At 35.4% G+C, this 20,298-nt stretch overlaps 3 protein-coding genes across 3 annotated transcripts; all 3 read left to right on the top strand.

Moving 5' to 3' along the window:
• The first annotated feature begins 3,667 nt into the window (after positions 1–3,667).
• On the top strand, positions 3,668–6,445 carry LOC143462498 (trypsin-like). Its single transcript, XM_076960690.1, has 6 exons — positions 3,668–3,827; positions 4,344–4,503; positions 4,596–4,743; positions 4,984–5,101; positions 5,368–5,507; positions 6,219–6,445. The coding sequence occupies exons 1-6, from the start codon at positions 3,794–3,796 to the stop codon at positions 6,357–6,359; spliced, it is 741 nt and encodes a 246-aa protein (XP_076816805.1). The 5' UTR covers positions 3,668–3,793; the 3' UTR covers positions 6,360–6,445.
• Positions 6,446–9,115: 2,670 nt separating this feature from the next.
• On the top strand, positions 9,116–11,324 carry LOC143462499 (trypsin-like). Its single transcript, XM_076960691.1, has 6 exons — positions 9,116–9,253; positions 9,400–9,559; positions 9,655–9,802; positions 10,044–10,161; positions 10,244–10,383; positions 11,110–11,324. The coding sequence occupies exons 1-6, from the start codon at positions 9,223–9,225 to the stop codon at positions 11,248–11,250; spliced, it is 738 nt and encodes a 245-aa protein (XP_076816806.1). The 5' UTR covers positions 9,116–9,222; the 3' UTR covers positions 11,251–11,324.
• A 4,515-nt stretch (positions 11,325–15,839) lies between these two features.
• Positions 15,840–18,025, top strand: LOC143462500 (trypsin-like). The gene is made up of 6 exons (XM_076960692.1): positions 15,840–15,979; positions 16,126–16,285; positions 16,381–16,528; positions 16,770–16,887; positions 16,970–17,109; positions 17,819–18,025. The coding sequence occupies exons 1-6, from the start codon at positions 15,949–15,951 to the stop codon at positions 17,957–17,959; spliced, it is 738 nt and encodes a 245-aa protein (XP_076816807.1). The 5' UTR covers positions 15,840–15,948; the 3' UTR covers positions 17,960–18,025.
• Positions 18,026–20,298: the final 2,273 nt, after the last annotated feature.

Raw genomic sequence — 20,298 nt, 5'->3', positions numbered from 1 at the left:
GATTATAAAAACACTTTTAACTCACCCCTTAACAAACAGGCTTTTGAGAATGGAGCGTCATTTCTTTTAAAAACTTTCAATTAATGACTTATATGTGCATGGTCAATGCATGACTGAGTAGGCCTTTACTCATGCCCTTCCCGTCCTGAATAAGCTTGATTTTTATCAATTTTCCCGTCGTGTTTTATTTTCTTTGGTTCTTCTTTATTTATGTCTTATTTTGAAATTTATTGTCTTTCTAATAGTAAGCTAAATTTCCCGATGTGCCTCAATCGCCATTTTTCACCTTTTTTCGTTCGTTTAACTTTACCAATGACACCATGGCGAGAAACTTGGTCACGTGATCGCAGTTTTCTTTTGCCACAGTCATGCTCAAATGCACATACAGCACATGCTTCTGCAACTGTAAAAACAAATCGGTCCTCAGCGTAATTCCTACTCGGTAACGAATTCGGTGGAGGCCAACAATCATGTTCTGCAAAGCTTGGGTAATAGGCCCAGTGAAAAGAAAAATGCGTAATAGCCTACTATAAAAGCTTCATATGACAGGCAAAAAAACTACTTTTTGTGGGCATTTTATCATGTTCGTCGTTTATTTCACAACTACTTATATATGCACCATCTGGCCTTGTTTATTTGTTTTTAAATATTCTTCTAGGATTACTTTGCAAGTTATAACCTCCAGTTCTCGATAAGGATGTTTGCTGGCTTTATACCAAACAACCCATACACCACCTAAACCTGTTAATTTAATTATAAATGTGAATAGAACAGTTACAAACGGAAAAAGTTCATTAACATACAGTTCAAAGACAGTCGAAAGCCTTCGTAAATTCATAATAAGATTCTTGTTATATATTTAATAGCGACAAGTCAAGCAGTACTTCACAGCTAAAACTATAGAAAAAATGTTTGACCCACGTGCGGAGAGATTTCTAGGTTTTCCATAGATTTAAGGAACGCTCTGGTAGAAGGCTAAGATCAGGCGAGTCCAACGCGTGGCCCGCGAGAAGGTTCTGAGTGGCCCGCGCGGTATTTTTCGAAATGACTTATATTATCAACTGAATCGCCTACGTAATTTATGGCAAACTTACATTCCTAGAAATTCGCATTTATTTTTTGCTTTCTTTGTCTATTGCTCTATAGTCTATGCTATAGAGCAGCGGTTCCCAAACTGGGGTCTGCGACCAACTGTTAAGCAGTTTCAGAGGGTCCGCAATGAGAATTAGTCTTTAAAGCTTTAAAGCAGTTTCAGAGGGTCCGCAATGTACAGCAATGATTGTGATTCGATTATATAGCTTTCTTGGGTGTAATGCTTAATTTATATTAGTCTTTAGTTAGCGAATGTTTTCAAAATTATAGCTGTACTATTACTATTTCCACTCTACTCAATATGAAAAAAAAATACCGAAACCGACTGGATGTAATACACGACATGAGAGTTGCGCTATCCAAAACCAAACCAAACATTGATGAGTTAATTGCAGCAAAACAAGTGCACCCATCCCATTAAACGCTTACTGTATTTGTTAGTTTTTACTTTTTCTTTCATTGGTGTGGTTTTTGCATTTTTCTAATAGCATTCTTTGATTTTTATAGGGCCGCGAAATATCAAAATAATTGCAAAGGGTCCACCAGGCAAAATTTTTAGAAAAGTTTGGGAACCGCTGCTATAGAGCAATAGATAGTAGAGATAAAAGATAATATACATAGTTGAGCAATAGATAGATAATGTACTATAGTCTCTAGTGCAGGGGTGCACCACTTTTCAAGTTAATTTTATTGCATCACAATTTATTTCTAAGATTAGAATTTTGATGTGAGGGTTTTAATTAGAAATTAGCCATAAACACTCAAGTGGCCGGCGCAATCATTCGTAAATCGCATGTGGCCCTTTGGCCAAAAAGGTAGGACACCCCTGGCTTAGATGGTGTAATCACTTGCTAATATTCTCATTAATCCCAGGTACAAACAGCAAGGTTGTATTGTTATAACTTATAACCCATCATGAAAAAAGGATGAGAGGTATGTATTTCTATAGGCCGTAGGCAGGGTGGAGTTTTACGTAGGCAATCAAATCAAGTACATCCCGAGTTAAGTATTTTGTCAAAAGTAGCTTGGCATTAAAAATGTTTTGTGCCAAATTCTAGGAAATTTATAGAAATAAGCAACGGCTTATAGTCCCTAGCAATACCCTACAGACCATAGTGTATGAATAGTGAGTAAACAATGACAACACTCCCAGTATTACAGTAACCAATAACGCAAGAGACCGTGGGAAAGTGCACAGAGTGTTTAAGGAACTATTCATATCCTTAGTTAGTTCCTTAATTTGTTTTGGCTTATTTTAAGCGCTTGCTCTTGTTTAACCAATTTAGTTCCAAATTAACCACGACCAATTAATTACACTAATTCTGCTACGTTGTGAGAAAACTGCCAACTGCCTCACTTTGTCTTAGCAAAGCTCGCGTCCATTTCAAGAAAAAGTTGATGTCATCTACAGTAGCAAACACAGCTATCCCTTTGCAACGAAGAAATGTGCAGACTCCAAACACAAACCTTTTGCAAAATGTTGAATTCCGTATTTCTTTCAATATAAGACGAGGATTACATTTAAAGTACTTTTAAAGTACTATGCAGTACTTTATTTTCAAAACCCAGCAACCTATCCTAAAAATCTCTTATGCAAAGATATTTTTAAACCAAAGGTGTCGGCAATTCGTTGCAGCGCATCTTTGCAACAGAATGAATATGACCTAGTTTTGGTGAAATACGGTTCATCCACTGCCTCATAGGTTCAGTGATAACTCTTGTTACGGCTCATTTACAATAGAGCAGTTTTTACTTGAAGTAAAACGGTATTGCTGCGGTACGGTTTTACACATAGGCCTATACATTGCGCATATCAGTTACTATTTGGTTCAACACTGAAAACATCCTTTAAAATATTCTTGTTATAACTTCAACAAAACGATCCAAAATAAATTGCTCTTGCGATTAGAAGGGGTATTTAAGCGACTCTGGTGTAAATGTTTTCAATCTGATGGAAAGTTTCTTGTATACTGAAAAGAGATTCAGGTTTGTCGAAATTGATATGAGTATTCGTTTTGAATATTTGTACAGCTGCATCAACGTTAGCCTTTCTGGCCTGTATTTGTAATAAATTAAACGATATGATTTTGTAGCATGCTACCATAGTCGGCATGATTTTAATATGGTTTTTGTAGCGTCACAAAAGCAATAGAGATGGTTCTTCTACAGTATATGATACAATTAGTTTGACGCAATATGCGTTAACACAGTATAAGGATAAGCACCAGTGAAAACGCGGTGAAACTAATACGTTTATTATGTGAGCCATCGGCAAGCTTTTTCAAACATTTTTAACACATCGGTTTACTGCGTAATCTTGTCAAAATAATTTGTATAAACACAGTTGCTTTTCACTTAGCGAGACTATGCTTTAAGGTATAAAATGCATTAAAAGTTCAGACCTGCAACAGCATATATGTTTCATATCAAATGAAAATGACACTTAGCGAACACGAGTGAGTACAAAGCACATATTAAACTTAAACAAAGTATAAGTTAATTTGGTCCATGGCGTGAGCAATGAAGTCATTACACATATGGTGTTAATCACACAGTGGGAAAAATAAGATCGTTTCTTATCGTAACAATTCCAGAAATAACAATTTACACGTGGACCCAAACAACGGTATAAATACAGGCAGAATTCATCACTCAAATCATTCGTAACAACTTACAACTTAAGTTAAGCACGAAATCTGACATGATGAAGTTTCTCGTCTTGATCTCCCTTATTGGTGAGTGCTTTGATTTTTTGTTATTTAAATTTCAGCAGGTGATAGGCTGATATACTGCGCCAAAGCTCCGTGTAAGGAGAAGGCACGAAATTTCAAAATGAAACTATTGATGCAGTGTTGAAAACGCATGTTGTTTAAAAACATATATCTTTTCCTTTTTGTTTTTTCAAAAAAGAGATTCTCTTCGGATACAAGAAGCGACTATCTTTAAGAGCAAATTAAAAACGAACTAGGCCTATATGCAATATATTATCGATTAATGTTGCTTGTTTCTTGTCATGTATATTATGTATATCATGCAATATTATGTAAAACCAGCGTTTAATATATAAGTTGAGACCAAACGGTAACGTATAGTTCCATAGCATTTGTTATGTAGCAAATAGCCAATAAAATTTTTGGACATAGGCTGTACTTGCAGGCTTATGAATAACTCTTAGATCATATCATGCAAACGGTTAGTTACACCAACGAATTTGTAAGTACAGTAGAAAATTTTAAATTATTTTCTTTCAGCCTTGGCACGAGCTGATGATGACAAAATCATTGGAGGTACTACATTGAGCCCAAACCAGGTTCCTTACCTTGTCAACCTCAAGCGATTTGGAAGCCTCATGTGCGGTGGTTCCATCTTGTCGTCTTCCTATGCCTTGTCTGCCGCTCACTGCAATACCGCGTAAGTATAGCACCTGTATGAAAGAGATATACGTAACTACGTAAACAATTTTAGGTACGTTGCACAAACCTTCCATTCTCTTTTCACTTCAGTGCTGCTAGTCTCACTGTCACTGCTGGAGATCACAGCCTTTCCGGCAACGATGGCACTGAACAAGCTTCCAATGTTGTCAGAACCATTCCTCACCCTCAATACAACACGAACACCCTCGAAAACGACATCATGTTGCTTCAACTTTCAGTAATTTTGCTTATAAAAAAAATTAAGAATTTATAGCAACTCAACTAAACTTCAAGTTTTTAGAAGTTTTGAAATTCAGGTTTAATATCATTCGGCTATTATAATCACTGGAGACTCAACATAAAATTAACAAAAAAAGTAGACTGATTACCGCCTATATGACTATGTATGGCTTATTTGCTACAAAACGCCGTTTTGTTATGTTTCGAACTTTTTCTGTATTGTATCAACTTCGTGTAGAGCTCAATCAGGCAAAGCAGCTACGTTCAGTTCGCCGAACTTCCCGCTGCCAATGTCGATCCCGCAGTTGGAACCAACTGCAACGTTTATGGATGGGGAAATACAGCTATTATTGGCTGTAAGTGTGAAAACTACAAATGCGTCTTTTGAATTTCTTATCTACTTAGACACAGTGGTAGGATTCTGCCGGTTTGCACCGGTTTGTGCGAACTGGTTCGTGGAATTTTAATGACCTCCGCGAACCAGTTGTTAACTAGCGTATGTATAGGCCTATGTGTATATCGGCCTCCGGTTAATATGGCATGCTGCTAATGAGAAAACTGGATGTTAAAATATTTGAATGCCACCACTGCTTAAACATATAACCAATTATTCTTTGTGCAGCTAACTACCCAGACACACCCTATGGAGTTACCGTACCAGTTATCGACAACGCAGACTGTAATGTCGCCTATGGTGGGGACATTTATGACGGTATGATGTGCTTGGGATTACTTGGAACAGGAGGCAAAGATTCCTGCCAGGTACATGCAGCTAGCATGCATTGTATTGTGTCTATGACTTCATTAATACCATCAAAAGTATAGCATAGACGTAAAACCCTATCGCCCAATTGCTGCGAAACAATTACGTTCTGTAAGTTTTTGACACTGTTTATAGTGTACCGCCTACCCTTAGATTGGACGCCTAAATTCTACATTCTATATTTTGCTTGAACATAAACAAGTCGTAAAGAAAAAGTTTGTTTTGGCGATTTTTTACGTTGTCAGGCAATCTGGCATGCGTACGGCATAGCATGATAGCATGTACACTTGCAAATCTACATGAAAAAGCGGCAAATCAAACTAAAGTAAATAATTGTTCAATGCACAGTTCTTAGCAGCTAGCAAAAGTTTTTGTTTTTCACGCAACTTACATTTTTGGACTTACAAGTAATACTACACGAATGGAAAGCCAAAAACATTTAGGCCTACTGACAACTTATGAAACATCAACTTTTGCAATGACTGTATTTCTTGTTTTATTAACTATTAAAAGTTGTGTATCAGTTTGATGTACCCACGCTTTTTACTTTTAGATAGTTTTTAGACTGAGTGAATAGAATTAAACTTTTGGTGGATAAATATCCAACTCTCTACTTTGTGATGCTCTGTTTTGTTTTTGAATGGAGCTGTAAACTTATCTAACAACAAAAGAACAAAAAGTATCCTATTATATGTATTTTTTGTTAACAGGGTGACTCTGGCGGTCCAGTCAACTGCAACGGCCAGCTCCACGGTGTTGTTTCCTGGGGTATCGGCTGTGCCTATCCCGACTACCCTGGAGTCTACACTCGCGTTTCCCACTACATCAGCTGGATCAACCAATACGTTTAAGTGCATTGTGATGAAACATTGTGATTAAATGTATAGAAACGCTTGATGTAAGCGAAAGTCAATAAAATAAAAAAAACATGTGAAAATTTGATTGCATGGCGTTGCTCAGGAAAGTGAGAAAACTTTGTCAAACTTCCACGTCTTCCGTAAAAATTGCCCGTCAAGATAAAATCAGTTACATGCATATAACCGTATATGTAATTTACCACATCACACCCTCAAGTACTTTTCTTCGCAAATAATAACAATAACTAATAACAATTGAATATTGTAAAAACTCCATTTAATAAAATATCCAGCGGGAACCAATATATAAGCCCAATGTAAATCACGTAATAATTAAATTCATTGCTAACATAACTGCATATTAACTTTCATAAGTTTAGGTATACATTACATTTCACTGTATATAAATCTACTACCATGAAACTAGTCGCGTTAAACCTAATGATGCTTTAAATGGCCACAGCAGGTTGGTGTTAATTAGTGTCTGTTTCTCTATTATTCGACTTGGACTATATAGTTAAGGATTAGATTTTAACTTATTGTCTCAACTTCAACATTTAAAGCGGCGACGGAGTCATACTCAATACTAAATCCATATAATGAAGACAATATAATTCTGTGTGCAAGGACGACCTTTTATCTGATTCCCACACAGATTAATTGAGTCAGAAGTTGCAAACCAACTGGAAAAAGAGATGAGTCAAACAATATAGTTTGTACAGCATATAAACAGTTTTCTTCATCACTTGTAATCTTCAAGAAATTTAGACACATGGATTGATTTTGAACAATATAGCTTTCTTGCTCTGTTCTATAGAAATATTTGTCTGAAATAGTATATATAGACCAAAGTGTGTCCTTATAGCAAGATAATCAACTTAGGAATCTTCTCATTGGGAGTAAACCACAAGGCTGAGATACTTCGAGTCAGTGGCTCGACTTGAGTCCGATTTGGTTACGACTCTGTTAACTCAGTCACAATAAAAGTCAAAACCAAGTTATGGTGACCGGAAATATTAAAACGGTGTAAAAATGTTTAGATTTTAGACGACTTCTTCAACAAAACAACATTTTGTCAATAGCATGAGATGTAACCAAAAATTATTCCTGGCATGATTTACATATGGCTAAGACATAATTAACCTCATTGCAAGAATTGAAAATACTGATTTTGTCTTGGAAAATTTGACTGACTTTAAAGTTTGCCAACGTTAATTGTTACGGATTGTACTTCAGGCGGAACATCTATCGTTCTAAGCTTGTATGATTAATCTTACAGAAATGTAAGTATAACATTCTGTTCTGTACATTGCTAAGTTGTATGTCGGTGTCTCCATCAAAGACTATTCTAACCACCAACACTGTATATTGATTGTGATTATAATTTCGCTGTGTGTTTCGCTCTATTTCTTTGTCTTGTATGTTGTACGCTGAAAGTCTATATTTATGGTAACTATGGTTTTATCGTACCACGTTACATGCAGGCCTAAAATAAACCGTTTACGAATCTGTCTTGGCAGACAATACTATATATGGTGTGACAAAGAACAAACCTTATCAAAGAAACGTGTAGCTTCGAACTTAATGCAGTGTTTATAAACACTTTTTTAAAGCTTTTTGCAACCACTTTTACCGTACAAGAAATTACCCGTTATAAGATAGAGAAACTGTAAATAGCATGACATGGAAACACAGAAGATAAGAAGATTTCCTCTCTGGTCGGACCATATGAATTTAATGAACACTGTTTATACTGCGCTCGAAACATCTTAATCGTAATTTACATACTATATATGCTTATTGAAAATATTCATGGAAAATGCAGTAGAACAAGTAGATTGAAAATGACCTGCAATGATACAACCTACACCGCTGTATGTCAATTAGGCTCAATAGGTTCAGTTGCGCATGTGGTTTGAAATTGTTTACGGAAACATCTTTATCCGAATGTAGTCTTGTCATTTGATATTAATCTGAAATATTTAAGTTTAAATATTAATCATCAAATAAAATTTACAAATAGATTTACTGTCAAGCAATTGTTTCCACGGTACATTAAACATTTTTGAATGCATCGTATAAGGTCGCGCACTGTTCATGCCAATCACCAAGCCAAGTTTGGCTTCAGCGCAATGCATGCAACGCTATCTTATACAAACATTTAATTTGCTATATTTAAACTTATCAACAATTTACGACCAAGTCAAACAAAGAAAAAGTTTATTTGCTGTACTTAATTTACCAGCAGCATTAATGTGGACAGGCAATGGGAATATTTACCGAATCAAAAATATTTAAAATATTTTGATATTTTTGATTCAATATTTTCAAATGGGCATCGTCAGTACAACAATTCTGCATGAAATAGAATATTAAATATATATGTAGTTTTAAACAAAGGAAGTTCAGTTCTTAGTTACGATATACATACAGCAATGGTTTCCCGCTTGTCAATACAAAAATAGACTACACTTAAAAGCGTATGTTTTTTTTCTTTTATGTTAAATTAAGTGGAATTTTTTTAATCTAGTTCAAAATCTGGTTTATATCACAGACAACAACTTGGTACCGAGAAGTAATAATTTAACAATACAGTGTAGTTCATGTGTGTCTCAAATTAATTAACAACAATATGAAACCTTCACAAGTGTCACGCTATGGGTTACGTCACTCAAGATCTGGTGGTTGTCTCAAGGTGGGAACATTGCAGCCGTTTCTTGACGTCGCAACGCCACGAATAAACCCAGAAAAAAGCACACCTGCTACGAGTCAAGAACGGTATAAATACAAGCAGAAAGCAAGTCCTAAATCATTCGTTACGACTTAAAAATTAAGTTAAAACACGAAATTTGAAAAGATGAAGTTTCTCGTCTTGATCGCCCTTGTTGGTGAGTGCTTTGCTTTTTTGTTGCATAAGGTATTGCAGGTTATACCGAAGCTAATTAATAGAAATAATTTCGTAATTTACAAAACGTTCTAAATAAAACCATTGAAAAGTAAATTTTTAATGAATTTTTCAATCATTCTCTTTCAGCCTTGGCACGAGCTGATGATGACAAAATCATCGGAGGTTCTCCATTGAGCCCAAACCAGGTTCCTTACCTTGTCAACCTCAAGCGATTTGGAAGCCTTATGTGCGGTGGTTCCATATTGACATCTAACTATGCCTTGTCTGCCGCTCACTGCAATGCCGCGTAAGTATAGCACCTGTATGAAAGAGATATTCGTAACTACGTAGATAATTTTAGGTACACAAGCCTAAAGCATAGATTCTATTTTTTTACTACAGTGCTGCTTCTCTCACTGTCACTGCTGGAGATCACAGCCTTTCCGGCAACGATGGCACTGAACAAGCTTCCAATGTTGTCAGAACCATTCCTCACCCTCAATACAACACGAACACCCTCGAAAACGACATCATGTTGCTTCAACTTTCAGTAATTTTGCTTATAAAAAAATTTAAGAATTTATAGCAACTCAACTAAACTTCAAGTTTTTAGAAGTTTTGAAATTCAGGTTTAATATCATTCGGCTATTATAATCATTGAAGGCTAAACATAAAATTACCAAAAAAACATAAGCTTTTTGCCGCTTATATGACTATGTATGATTTATTTGCTACAAAACGCCGTTTTGTGACGTTTCTAACTTTTTCTGTATTGTATCAATTTCGTGTAGAGCTCAATCAGCCAAAACAGCGCCGTTCAGTTCGCCGAACTTCCCGCTGCCTTTGACGATCCCGCAGTTGGCACCAACTGCAACGTTTATGGATGGGGAAATACAGCTATTGTTGGCTGTAAGTGTGAAAACTACGAATGCACCTTTTGAATTTCTTATCTATTTAGACTTAGACATATAACCAATCATTCTTTGTGAAGCTAACTACCCAGACACACCCTATGGAGTTACCGTACCAGTTATCGACAACGCAGACTGTAATACCGCCTATGGTGGGGACATTTATGACGGTATGATGTGCTTGGGATTACTTGGAACAGGGGGCATAGATTCCTGCCAGGTACATGCAGCTAACATTCATTGTATTGTGTCTATAACTTCATTAATACCATCAAAAGTATAACATAGACGTAAAACCCTATAGCCCAATTGCTGTGAAACAATTACGTTCTGTAAATTTTTGACACTGTTTATAGTGTATCGCCTACCCTTAGATTGGACGCCGGTAACCCAATTCTACATTCTATAGTTTGTTTCAACATAAACATGTCATAAAGAAAAAGTTTGTTTTGGCAGTTATTTTACGTTGTCAGGCAATCTGGCATGCGTACGGCATAGCATGATAGCATGTACACTTGCAAACCTACACGGGAAAGCGGAAAATCAAACTAATGTAAATAATTGTCCAATGAGCAGTTCTTGACATCTAGTAAAAGTTTTTGTTTTTCACGCAACTTACATTTTTGGACTTACAAGTAATACTATACAAATGGAGAGCCAAAAACATTTACTGACAACTTATGAAACATCAACTTTTGCAATGACTGTATTTCTTGTTTTATTAACTATTAAAAGTTGTGTATCAGTTTGATGTACTCACGCTTTTTACTTTTACAATATAGTTAGCTAGTTTTTAGACTGAGCGAATAGGATTAAACTTTTGGTGGATAAATATCCAACTCTCTACTTTATGATGCTCTGTTTTGATTTTAGAAGAACTGTAAACTTATCTAACAACAAAAGAACGAAAAAGTATCTTATTATATGTGTTTTTTGTTGTTAACAGGGTGACTCTGGCGGTCCAGTCAACTGTAACGGCCAGCTCCACGGTGTTGTTTCCTGGGGTATCGGCTGTGCCTATCCAAACTACCCTGGAGTCTACACTCGTGTTTCCCACTACATCAGCTGGATCAACCAATATATTTAAGTGCATTTTTTAAATATATAGAAACGCTTGATGTAAGCGAAAGTCAATAAAATAAAAACACTTGAAAATTTGAATGCATGGCGTTGCTCAGGAAAGTGAGAAAACTTTGTCAAACTTCCACGTCTTCCGCAAAAATTGCCCGTCACGATAAAATCAGTTACATGCATATAACCATATTTGTAGTTTACCAAATAACACCCATAAGTATTTGTTTTCGCAAATAATAACAATAACTAATGAGAATTGAATATTGTAAAAAATCTCTTCACATAAATATCCAGCGGGGTAAATATATATGCCCAATGTAATTCAAATAAAAATTAAATTCATTGCTAACATAACTGCATCTTAACTTTCATAAGTAAATATAAGCGGTAAATTAATACAGTACATCGTATATAGCTCTACTACCATGAAACTAGTTACGTTAAACCTATAATGATGCCTTAAATGGCCACAGCAGGTTGGTTTTAATTAGTGTTTGTTTCTCTAATATTCCACTTGGACTATATAGTTAAGGATTAGATTTTAACCTATTGTCTCAACTTTAACATTTAAAGCGGCGACGGAGTCATACTCAATACTTGCTTTAATATGATACTGTAAATCCACATAATGAAGACAATATAATTCTGTGCGCAAGGACGTCTTTTTGTCTGATTCCAACACAAATTAATGGAGTCATGAGTTACAAATCAATTCGAAAAAGAGATGAGCCAAACAATATAGTTTATGCACCATTTAAACAGTTTTCTTCATCGTTTGTTGTCTTCAAGAAATTCAGACACATAAATTGATTTTTAACAATTTATTTTTCTTGCTCTGTTCTATAAAAATATTTACCGGAAGTGACATATATCGAACAAAGAATGTCCTTGTAGCAGGTTAATGGACTTAGCAATTTTCTCATCGGAAGTAACTCAAAGAGTTGTAATAATTCGAGTCGGTGACTCGACTTGAGTCCGGTTTGGTTACGACTCTGTTAACTCAGTCACAATAAAAGTCAAAACCAATTTCTTGTGACTGGAAATATTAAAACGGTGTAAAAATGTCTACATTTTAAACTATTTATTCAACAAAATAACATTTTGTCAATAGCATAAGATGTAACCAAAAATTATTCCTGACATGATATAAATATAGCTAAGACATAATTAAGCTCATTGCAAGAATTGGAAATACTGATTTCGTCTTGGAAAATTTGACTCACTGTAAACTTTGCCAACGTTAATTGTTACGGATTGGCGGGATTGTACTTCAGGCGGAATATCTATCGTTCTAAGCTTGCATAAATAACACTGGTCTACAAAAACAAAAAAAATTTTTTGTTGCATGAACTTTGATGATTGATTTAGGCTAAGTTTTGGTTGCTGAATCCAATTCTCAGCTCAGAATTGCTCTATCACGTCAGGTTTTCTCGCTGCGCATTTTCCCCAATTTCATAAATTGATCAAATTTTGACTTTCGTTAGTGACGGTACGGTGAGCGCATAACAGCAACAAATCAAATATTGTTATTGAAATCACCTATGATGAAACCTTGGCTGGAAGTTTTGTTGTAGCACAGAATGACAGAGTTTTCAGTAAACTTTAATCTAGTGGTTCTCAATCTTTTTTTAATCACAGACCTCTTTTCGAATTTCGAAAATATATGTGGTCGCATTCATTTTTTCTTTCGTATCTCATTACTTAGTTACCATCTTTGTACATCGCGCTTGGTTTATACATCACGTTTGGTAGCTCATTACTTAGTTACCATTTTTATCTGTATACATCTGCCCTGGAGACCTAAAAGGCCAATGCTTTTTGTGACGGCACTCTGCTCTTTAATAAAACGTAAACATGGTCAACAATAAACATAACATTGTTCATATAATGTAAAAGAAAATTGACAGCTCAAAACGAAGCCTGAAGTGCGTGTTACTTTACAATGGAAATAAATATGTATCGATTCCAGTAGGACATTCTGTGACACTCAAAGAAACGTATGAAAACATTAAGGATGTGCTGGAAACACTGAAGTACAGTGATCATGGCTGGGGATTATGTGTAGACGTAAATATAATGAACCTTCTGTTAGGGCAGCAAGGTGGTTACACCAAATACCCTTGTTTTCTCTGCTACTGGGATAGCAGAGCCATAGATAAGCATTGGATAAAACATAAGTAACCAGAAAGGGGCAGTTTAACACCTGGAGAGAAAAATATCATTCATAACCCGTTAGTAGATACCAAGAAGATCATCCTGCTGCTATTTCCCATCAAACTTGGGGCAATGGTATGCTAAGGCTCTTGATCACAATGGAGATTGCTTTAAGTACATCTGCTAAGCCTTTCCAAGTCTCAGTGAAGAAAAGAAAGAAAAACGCTGGAGTTTTTAGTGGCCCACAAATAAGGAAGCTGCTCAGAGATCCAAACTTTGCAGCATCAATGAACACAGTTGAAGCAAGGGCATGGAATGCTTTTTCTTTAGTTGTTAGTAACTCCTTTGGCAACAGAAAGGCAGAGAACTATTGAGACCTCTCAAAAGAAATGTTATCCAGCATGCAAGAGATGAAATGCAATATGAGCATAACGCTACATTTTCTGAAAAATCATTTAGATTACTTTTCTGAAAACCTTGGAGACTTCAGTGAAAAATAAGGTGAGCGCTTTCACTACGACATTAGAGTTATATGAAAGAGCGCTACCAAGGCCGATGGGACTGCCACATGATGGCAGATTACTGCTGGAACTTGAAGAGAGAAAATTTCACCACTACCCAGAAACAAAAGCCGTTAAAACGAAAATTTTCGAGCTCTTAAAGATTGTGGAGTTTCTGTATCATTACATTGATTGTTCAACGGCAAGTTTCTAGTGATGTTTTTTAAATGATTTCGAGGCTTTGTGTTCGTCTTTTGCATGATTAAGCGTTCCAGCAGTTTTAATTAAAACAACCTCTACATTTCAAGGCGGTTTCTGATTTGTGGTATTATTTATAATGAACATATATATTATCTCAAAAACGTGATGTGATAGAAAAAAAATAATGCCAGATTCGGATTCAGCGCCCCAAAATTAGGTAAAAAAGACACCAACACAGTCTGCCGCAAAAACCGTGTTGACCAGTGTAATCTTACAGAAATGTAAGAATAACATTCTGTTTTGTACGTTGCTAAGTTGTATGTCGGTGTCTCCATCAAAGACTATTCTAACCACCAACACTGTATATTGATTGTGATTATAATTTCGCTGTGTGTTTCGCTCTATTTCTTTGTCTTGTATGTTGTACTCTGAAAGTCTATATTTATAGTAACTATGGTTTTATCGTACCACGTTACATGCAGGCCTAAAATAAACCGTTTACGAATCTGTCTTGGTAGACAATACTATATAATAATATGCTCTGACCAAGAACAAACCTTATCAAAGAAACGTGTAACTTTAAACTTAATGCAGTGTTTATAACCGCTTTTGTAAAGCTTTTTGCAACCACTTTTACCGTACAAGAAATTACCCGTTATAAGATAGAGAAACTGTAAATAGCATGACATGGAAACACAGAAGATAAGAAGATTTCCTCTCTGGTCGGACCATAGGAATTTAGTGAACACTGTTTATACTGCGCTCGAAACATCTTAATCGTAATTTACATATATGCTTATTGAAAATATTCATGGAATATGCAGTAGAACAAGTAGATTGAAAATAACCTGCAATGATACAACCTACACCGCTGTATGTCAATTAGGCTCAATAGGTTCAGTTGCGCATTTGGTTTGAAATTGTTTACGGAAACATCTTTATCCGAATATAGTCTTGTCATTTGATATTAATCTGAAATATTTAAGTTTAAATATTAATCATCAAATAAAATTTACAAATAGATTTACTGTCAAGCAATTGTTTCCACGGTACATTAAACATTTTTGAATGCATCGTATAAGGTCGCGCACTGTTCATGCCAATCACCAAGCCAAGTTTGGCTTCAGCGCAATGCATGCAACGCTATCTTATACAAACATTTAATTTGCTATATTTAAACTTATCAACAATTTACGACCAAGTCAAACAAAGAAAAAGTTTATTTGCTGTACTTAATTTACCAGCAGCATTAATGTGGACAGGCAATGGGAATATTTACCGAATCAAAAATATTTAAAATATTTTGATATTTTTGATTCAATATTTTCAAATGGGCATCGTCAGTACAACAATTCTGCATGAAATAGAATATTAAATATATATGTAGTTTTAAACAAAGGAAGTTCAGTTCTTAGTTACGATATACATACAGCAATGGTTTCCCGCTTGTCAATACAAAAATAGACTACACTTAAAAGCGTATGTTTTTTTTCTTTTATGTTAAATTAAGTGAGATTTTTTTAATCTAGTTCAAAATCTGGTTTACATCACAGACAAAAACTTGGTACCGAGAAGTAATAATTTAACAATACAGTGTAGTTCATGTGTGTCTCAAATTAATTAACAACAATATGAAACCTTCACAAGTGTCACGCTATGGGTTACGTCACTCAAGATCTGGTGGTTGTCTCAAGGTGGGAACATTGCAGCCGTTTCTTGACGTCGCAACGCCACGAATAAACCCAGAAAAAAGCACACCTGCTACGAGTCAAGAACGGTATAAATACAAGCAGAAAGCAAGTCCTAAATCATTCGTTACGACTTAAAAATTAAGTTAAAACACGAAATTTGAAAAGATGAAGTTTCTCGTCTTGATCGCCCTTGTTGGTGAGTGCTTTGCTTTTTTGTTGCATAAGGTATTGCAGGTTATACCGAAGCTAATTAATAGAAATAATTTCGTAATTTACAAAACGTTCTAAATAAAACCATTGAAAAGTAAATTTTTAATGAATTTTTCAATCATTCTCTTTCAGCCTTGGCACGAGCTGATGATGACAAAATCATCGGAGGTTCTCCATTGAGCCCAAACCAGGTTCCTTACCTTGTCAACCTCAAGCGATTTGGAAGCCTCATGTGCGGTGGTTCCATACTGACATCTAACTATGCCTTGTCTGCCGCTCACTGCAATGCCGCGTAAGTATAGCACCTGTATGAAAAAGATATACGTAACTACGTAGGTAATTTTAGGTACACAAACCTAAAGCATAGATTCTATTTTTTTACTACAGTGCTGCTTCTCTCACTGTCACTGCTGGAGATCACAGCCTTTCCGGAAACGATGGCACTGAACAAGCTTCCAATGTTGTCAGAACCATTCCTCACCCTCAATACAACACGAACACCCTCGAAAACGACATCATGTTGCTTCAACTTTCAGTAATTTTGCTTATAAAAAAATTTAAGAATTTATAGCAACTCAACTAAACTTCAAGTTTTTGGAAATTTTGAAATTCAGGTTTAATATCATTCGGCTATTATAATCACTGAAGGCTAAACATAAAATTACCAAAAAAACATAAGCTTTTTGCCGCTTATATGACTATGTATGATTTATTTGCTACAAAACGCCGTTTTGTGACTATTCTAACTTTTTCTGTGTTGTATCAACTTCGTGTAGAGCTCAATCAGCCAAAACAGCGCCGTTCAGTTCGCCGAACTTCCCGCTGCCTTTGTTGATCCCGCAGTTGGATCCGACTGCAACGTTTATGGATGGGGAAATACAGCTATTGTTGGCTGTAAGTGTGAAAACTACGAATGCACCTTTTTAATTTCTTATCTACTTAGACTTAGACATATAACCAATCATTCTTTGTGCAGCTAACTACCCAGACACACCCTATGGAGTTACTGTACCAGTTATCGACAACGCAGACTGTAATACCGCCTATGGTGGGGACATTTATGACGGTATGATGTGCTTGGGATTACTTGGAACAGGAGGCATAGATTCCTGCCAGGTATATGCAGCTAACATTCATTGTATTGTGTCTATAACTTCATTAATACCATCAAAAGTATAACATAGACGTAAAACCCTATAGGCCATTGGTTGCTGCGAAACAATTACGTTCTGTAAATTTTTGACACTGTTTAGTGTTTATAGTGTACCGCCTACCCTTATATTGGACGCCGGTAACCCAATTCTACATTCTATAGTTTGTTTCAACATAAACATGTCATGAAGAAAAGTTTGCTTTGGCAGTTATTTTAAGTTGTCAGGCAATCTGGCATGCGTACGGCATAGCATGATAGCATGTACACTTGCAAATATACATGATGCAATTGTCCAATTCGCAGTTCTTAGTAGTTAGTAAAAGTTTTTGTTTTTCACGCAACTTACATTTTTGGACTTACAAGTAATGCTACACGAATGGCAGGCCAAAAACATTTACTGCTAACTTATGAAACATCAACTTTTGCAATGACTGTATTTCTTGTTTTATTAACTATTAAAAGTTGTGTATCAGTTTGATGTACTCACGCTTTTTACTTTTACAATATAGTTAGCTAGTTTTTAGACTGAGCGAATAGGATTAAACTTTTGGTGGATAAATATCCAACTCTCTACTTTATGATGCTCTGTTTTGATTTTGAAAGAACAGTAAACTTACGTAACAACAAAAGAACGAAAAAGTATCCTATTATATGTGTTTTTGTTGTTAACAGGGTGACTCTGGCGGTCCAGTCAACTGCAACGGCCAGCTTCACGGTGTTGTTTCCTGGGGTATCGGCTGTGCCTATCCAAACTACCCTGGAGTCTACACTCGTGTTTCCCACTACATCAGCTGGATCAACCAATATATTTAAGTGCATTGTTTAAATATGTAGAAACGCTTGATGTAAGCGAAAGTCAATAAAATAAAAAGCACTTGATTTGAACCAAAATTTGAATGCATGGCGTTGCTTAGGAAAGTGAAAAAACTTTGTCAAACTTCCACGTCTTCCCTAAAAATTGCCCGTCACGATAAAATCAGTTAAATGTATATAACCATATTTGTAGTTTACCAAATAACACCCATAAGTATTTGTTTTCGCAAACAATAACAATAACTAATGAGAATTGAATATTGTAAAAAATCTCTTCACATAAATATCCAGCGGGGTAGATATATATGCCCAATGTAATTCAGATAAAAATTAAATTCATTGCTAACATAAGTGCATGTTAACTTTTATAAGTAAATATAAGCGGTAAAGTAATATATTACATCGTATATAGCTCTACTACCATGAAAGTAGTCACGTTAAACCCAATTATGCCTTAAATGACCAACAGCAGGTTGGTGTTAATTAGCGTTTGTTTCACTAAAATCTCACTTGGATTATATAGTTAAGGATTAGATTTTAACTTATTGTCTCAACTTCAAGATTTAAAGCGTCGACGGAGTCTTACTCAATACTTGCTTTAATATGATACTGTAAATCCACATAATGAAGACAATATAATTCTGTGCGCAAGGACGTCTTTTTGTCTGATTCCAACAAAAATTAATGGAGTCATGAGTTACAAATCAATTCGAAAAAGAGATGAAAATATAGTTTATGCAGCATTTAAACAGTTTTCTTCATCGTTTGTTGCCTTCGAGAAATTAAGACACATAAATTGATTTTTAACAAAATAGCTTATTTGCCCTGTTCTAAAAAAATATTTACCTGAAGTGATATATATCGAACAAGAATGTCCTTGTAGCAGGATAATCGACTTAGCAAGTTTCTCATCGAAAGTAACTCACAGAGTTGTAATAATTCGAGTCGGTGACTCGACTTCAGTCGGATTTGGTTACGACTCTGTTAACTCAGACACAACAAAAGTCTGTGATTGTATTTTTAATATACAGATTGTATAAGATATAGAATTCTCGTCTTCGAGTATCGAATAAGCGAAGCATAAAATGACGAATCAATGATTTCCTGTTTATCATTTAAAGTCGTGGCATTAAATATCCTGCCTATATTACGTGAGTTATACACAGCTGTTCATTCATTATTGCTATTATACAATCAACGCTGTGACGTGGAGGTTTTTATGCTGTTGCTGTGCCTATGCTCTGTTAAAATGTAATCGTTCAAAGAAGATTCAATATAATCAGTTTATACAGTTGTCATTCCTGCGTAACAAATGTGAATCCAATTTGAAGAAGTTCAGTGTCAAGATAGACAACTTCGTTGTCATCTTCACAAGACAATAATTCGTTAAGGTGAACAATCAAGTCCGAGGTTGAGAAAAGCAGACAACGACCTTATGAGACTCATATATCATCATCCGCAATAAACATTTCAACAAGCAAACATTGTAGTGAAGTGGGTAAAACTGTCAAGTTCTGCTACCTTATACAACCCATTCCATTACAAGTCAAAACCGATTTATGGTGACTGAAATATAAAGTCGGTGTAAAAATGTCTACATTTTAGACGATTTATTCAACAAAACAACATTTTGTCAATAGCATGAGATGTAACCAAAAATAATTCCTGGCATGATTTAAATATGGCTAAGACATAATTAAGCTCATTGCAAGAATTGGAAATGCAGTATTGATTTCGCCTTGGAAAATTTGACTTACTGTAAAGTTTATCAACCTTAATTGTTACGGATTGTACTTCAGACGGAAGATCTATCGTTCTAAGCTTGTATGATTAATCTTACAGAAATGTAAGTACAACATTCTGTTCTGTACATTGCTAAGTTATATGTCGATGTCTCCATCATAGACATCGTCAGTGCAACAATTTTGCATGAAACGGAATGTTAAATAAATATGTAATTTTACAAAAAGGCAATTCAATTCTTTGTTACGATATACGTACAGCAATGATTTCCCACTTGTCAATACACAAATAAAATAAACTTAAAAGCGCATATTTTTTCTTTTATGTTAAATTAAGTGGGATTTTTTCAATCTACAGTAGATCAAAATCTCGTTAACGTCACTGACAACAACTTGGTACCGAGAAGTAATAAATTAACAATACAGTATAGTTCATGTGTGTTTCAAATTAATTTATGAGCATATTGTATACAATCGACCATTGTCACGCTATCGGTTACGTCATTTAAGATCTGGCGATTGTCTCAAGGTGGGAATATTGCAGCCGTTCCATGACGTCGCAACCACACTAATACATCCAGAAAAAAGCACACCTGC

The sequence above is a fragment of the Clavelina lepadiformis genome, chromosome 6 (assembly GCF_947623445.1).
Source record: "Clavelina lepadiformis chromosome 6, kaClaLepa1.1, whole genome shotgun sequence".
NCBI lineage: Eukaryota > Metazoa > Chordata > Ascidiacea > Aplousobranchia > Clavelinidae > Clavelina > Clavelina lepadiformis.
This window is presented reverse-complemented; position numbering and strand designations above follow the sequence as displayed.

Excerpts from the sequence above, each read along its gene's own strand:
- LOC143462499 (XM_076960691.1), top strand. The coding sequence starts at position 9,223 with ATGAAGTTTCTCGTCTTGATCGCCCTTGTTG. Across the intron at positions 9,254-9,399 it reads CGTCTTGATCGCCCTTGTTG|CCTTGGCACGAGCTGATGAT; the intron begins GTGAGTGCTTTG and ends ATTCTCTTTCAG. Across the intron at positions 10,384-11,109 it reads GGGGCATAGATTCCTGCCAG|GGTGACTCTGGCGGTCCAGT; the intron begins GTACATGCAGCT and ends TGTTGTTAACAG.
- LOC143462500 (XM_076960692.1), top strand. The coding sequence starts at position 15,949 with ATGAAGTTTCTCGTCTTGATCGCCCTTGTTG. Across the intron at positions 16,286-16,380 it reads GCCGCTCACTGCAATGCCGC|TGCTGCTTCTCTCACTGTCA; the intron begins GTAAGTATAGCA and ends TTTTTACTACAG. Across the intron at positions 17,110-17,818 it reads GAGGCATAGATTCCTGCCAG|GGTGACTCTGGCGGTCCAGT; the intron begins GTATATGCAGCT and ends TGTTGTTAACAG.
- LOC143462498 (XM_076960690.1), top strand. The coding sequence starts at position 3,794 with ATGATGAAGTTTCTCGTCTTGATCTCCCTTATTG. Across the intron at positions 4,504-4,595 it reads GCCGCTCACTGCAATACCGC|TGCTGCTAGTCTCACTGTCA; the intron begins GTAAGTATAGCA and ends TTTTCACTTCAG. Across the intron at positions 4,744-4,983 it reads TCATGTTGCTTCAACTTTCA|AGCTCAATCAGGCAAAGCAG; the intron begins GTAATTTTGCTT and ends AACTTCGTGTAG.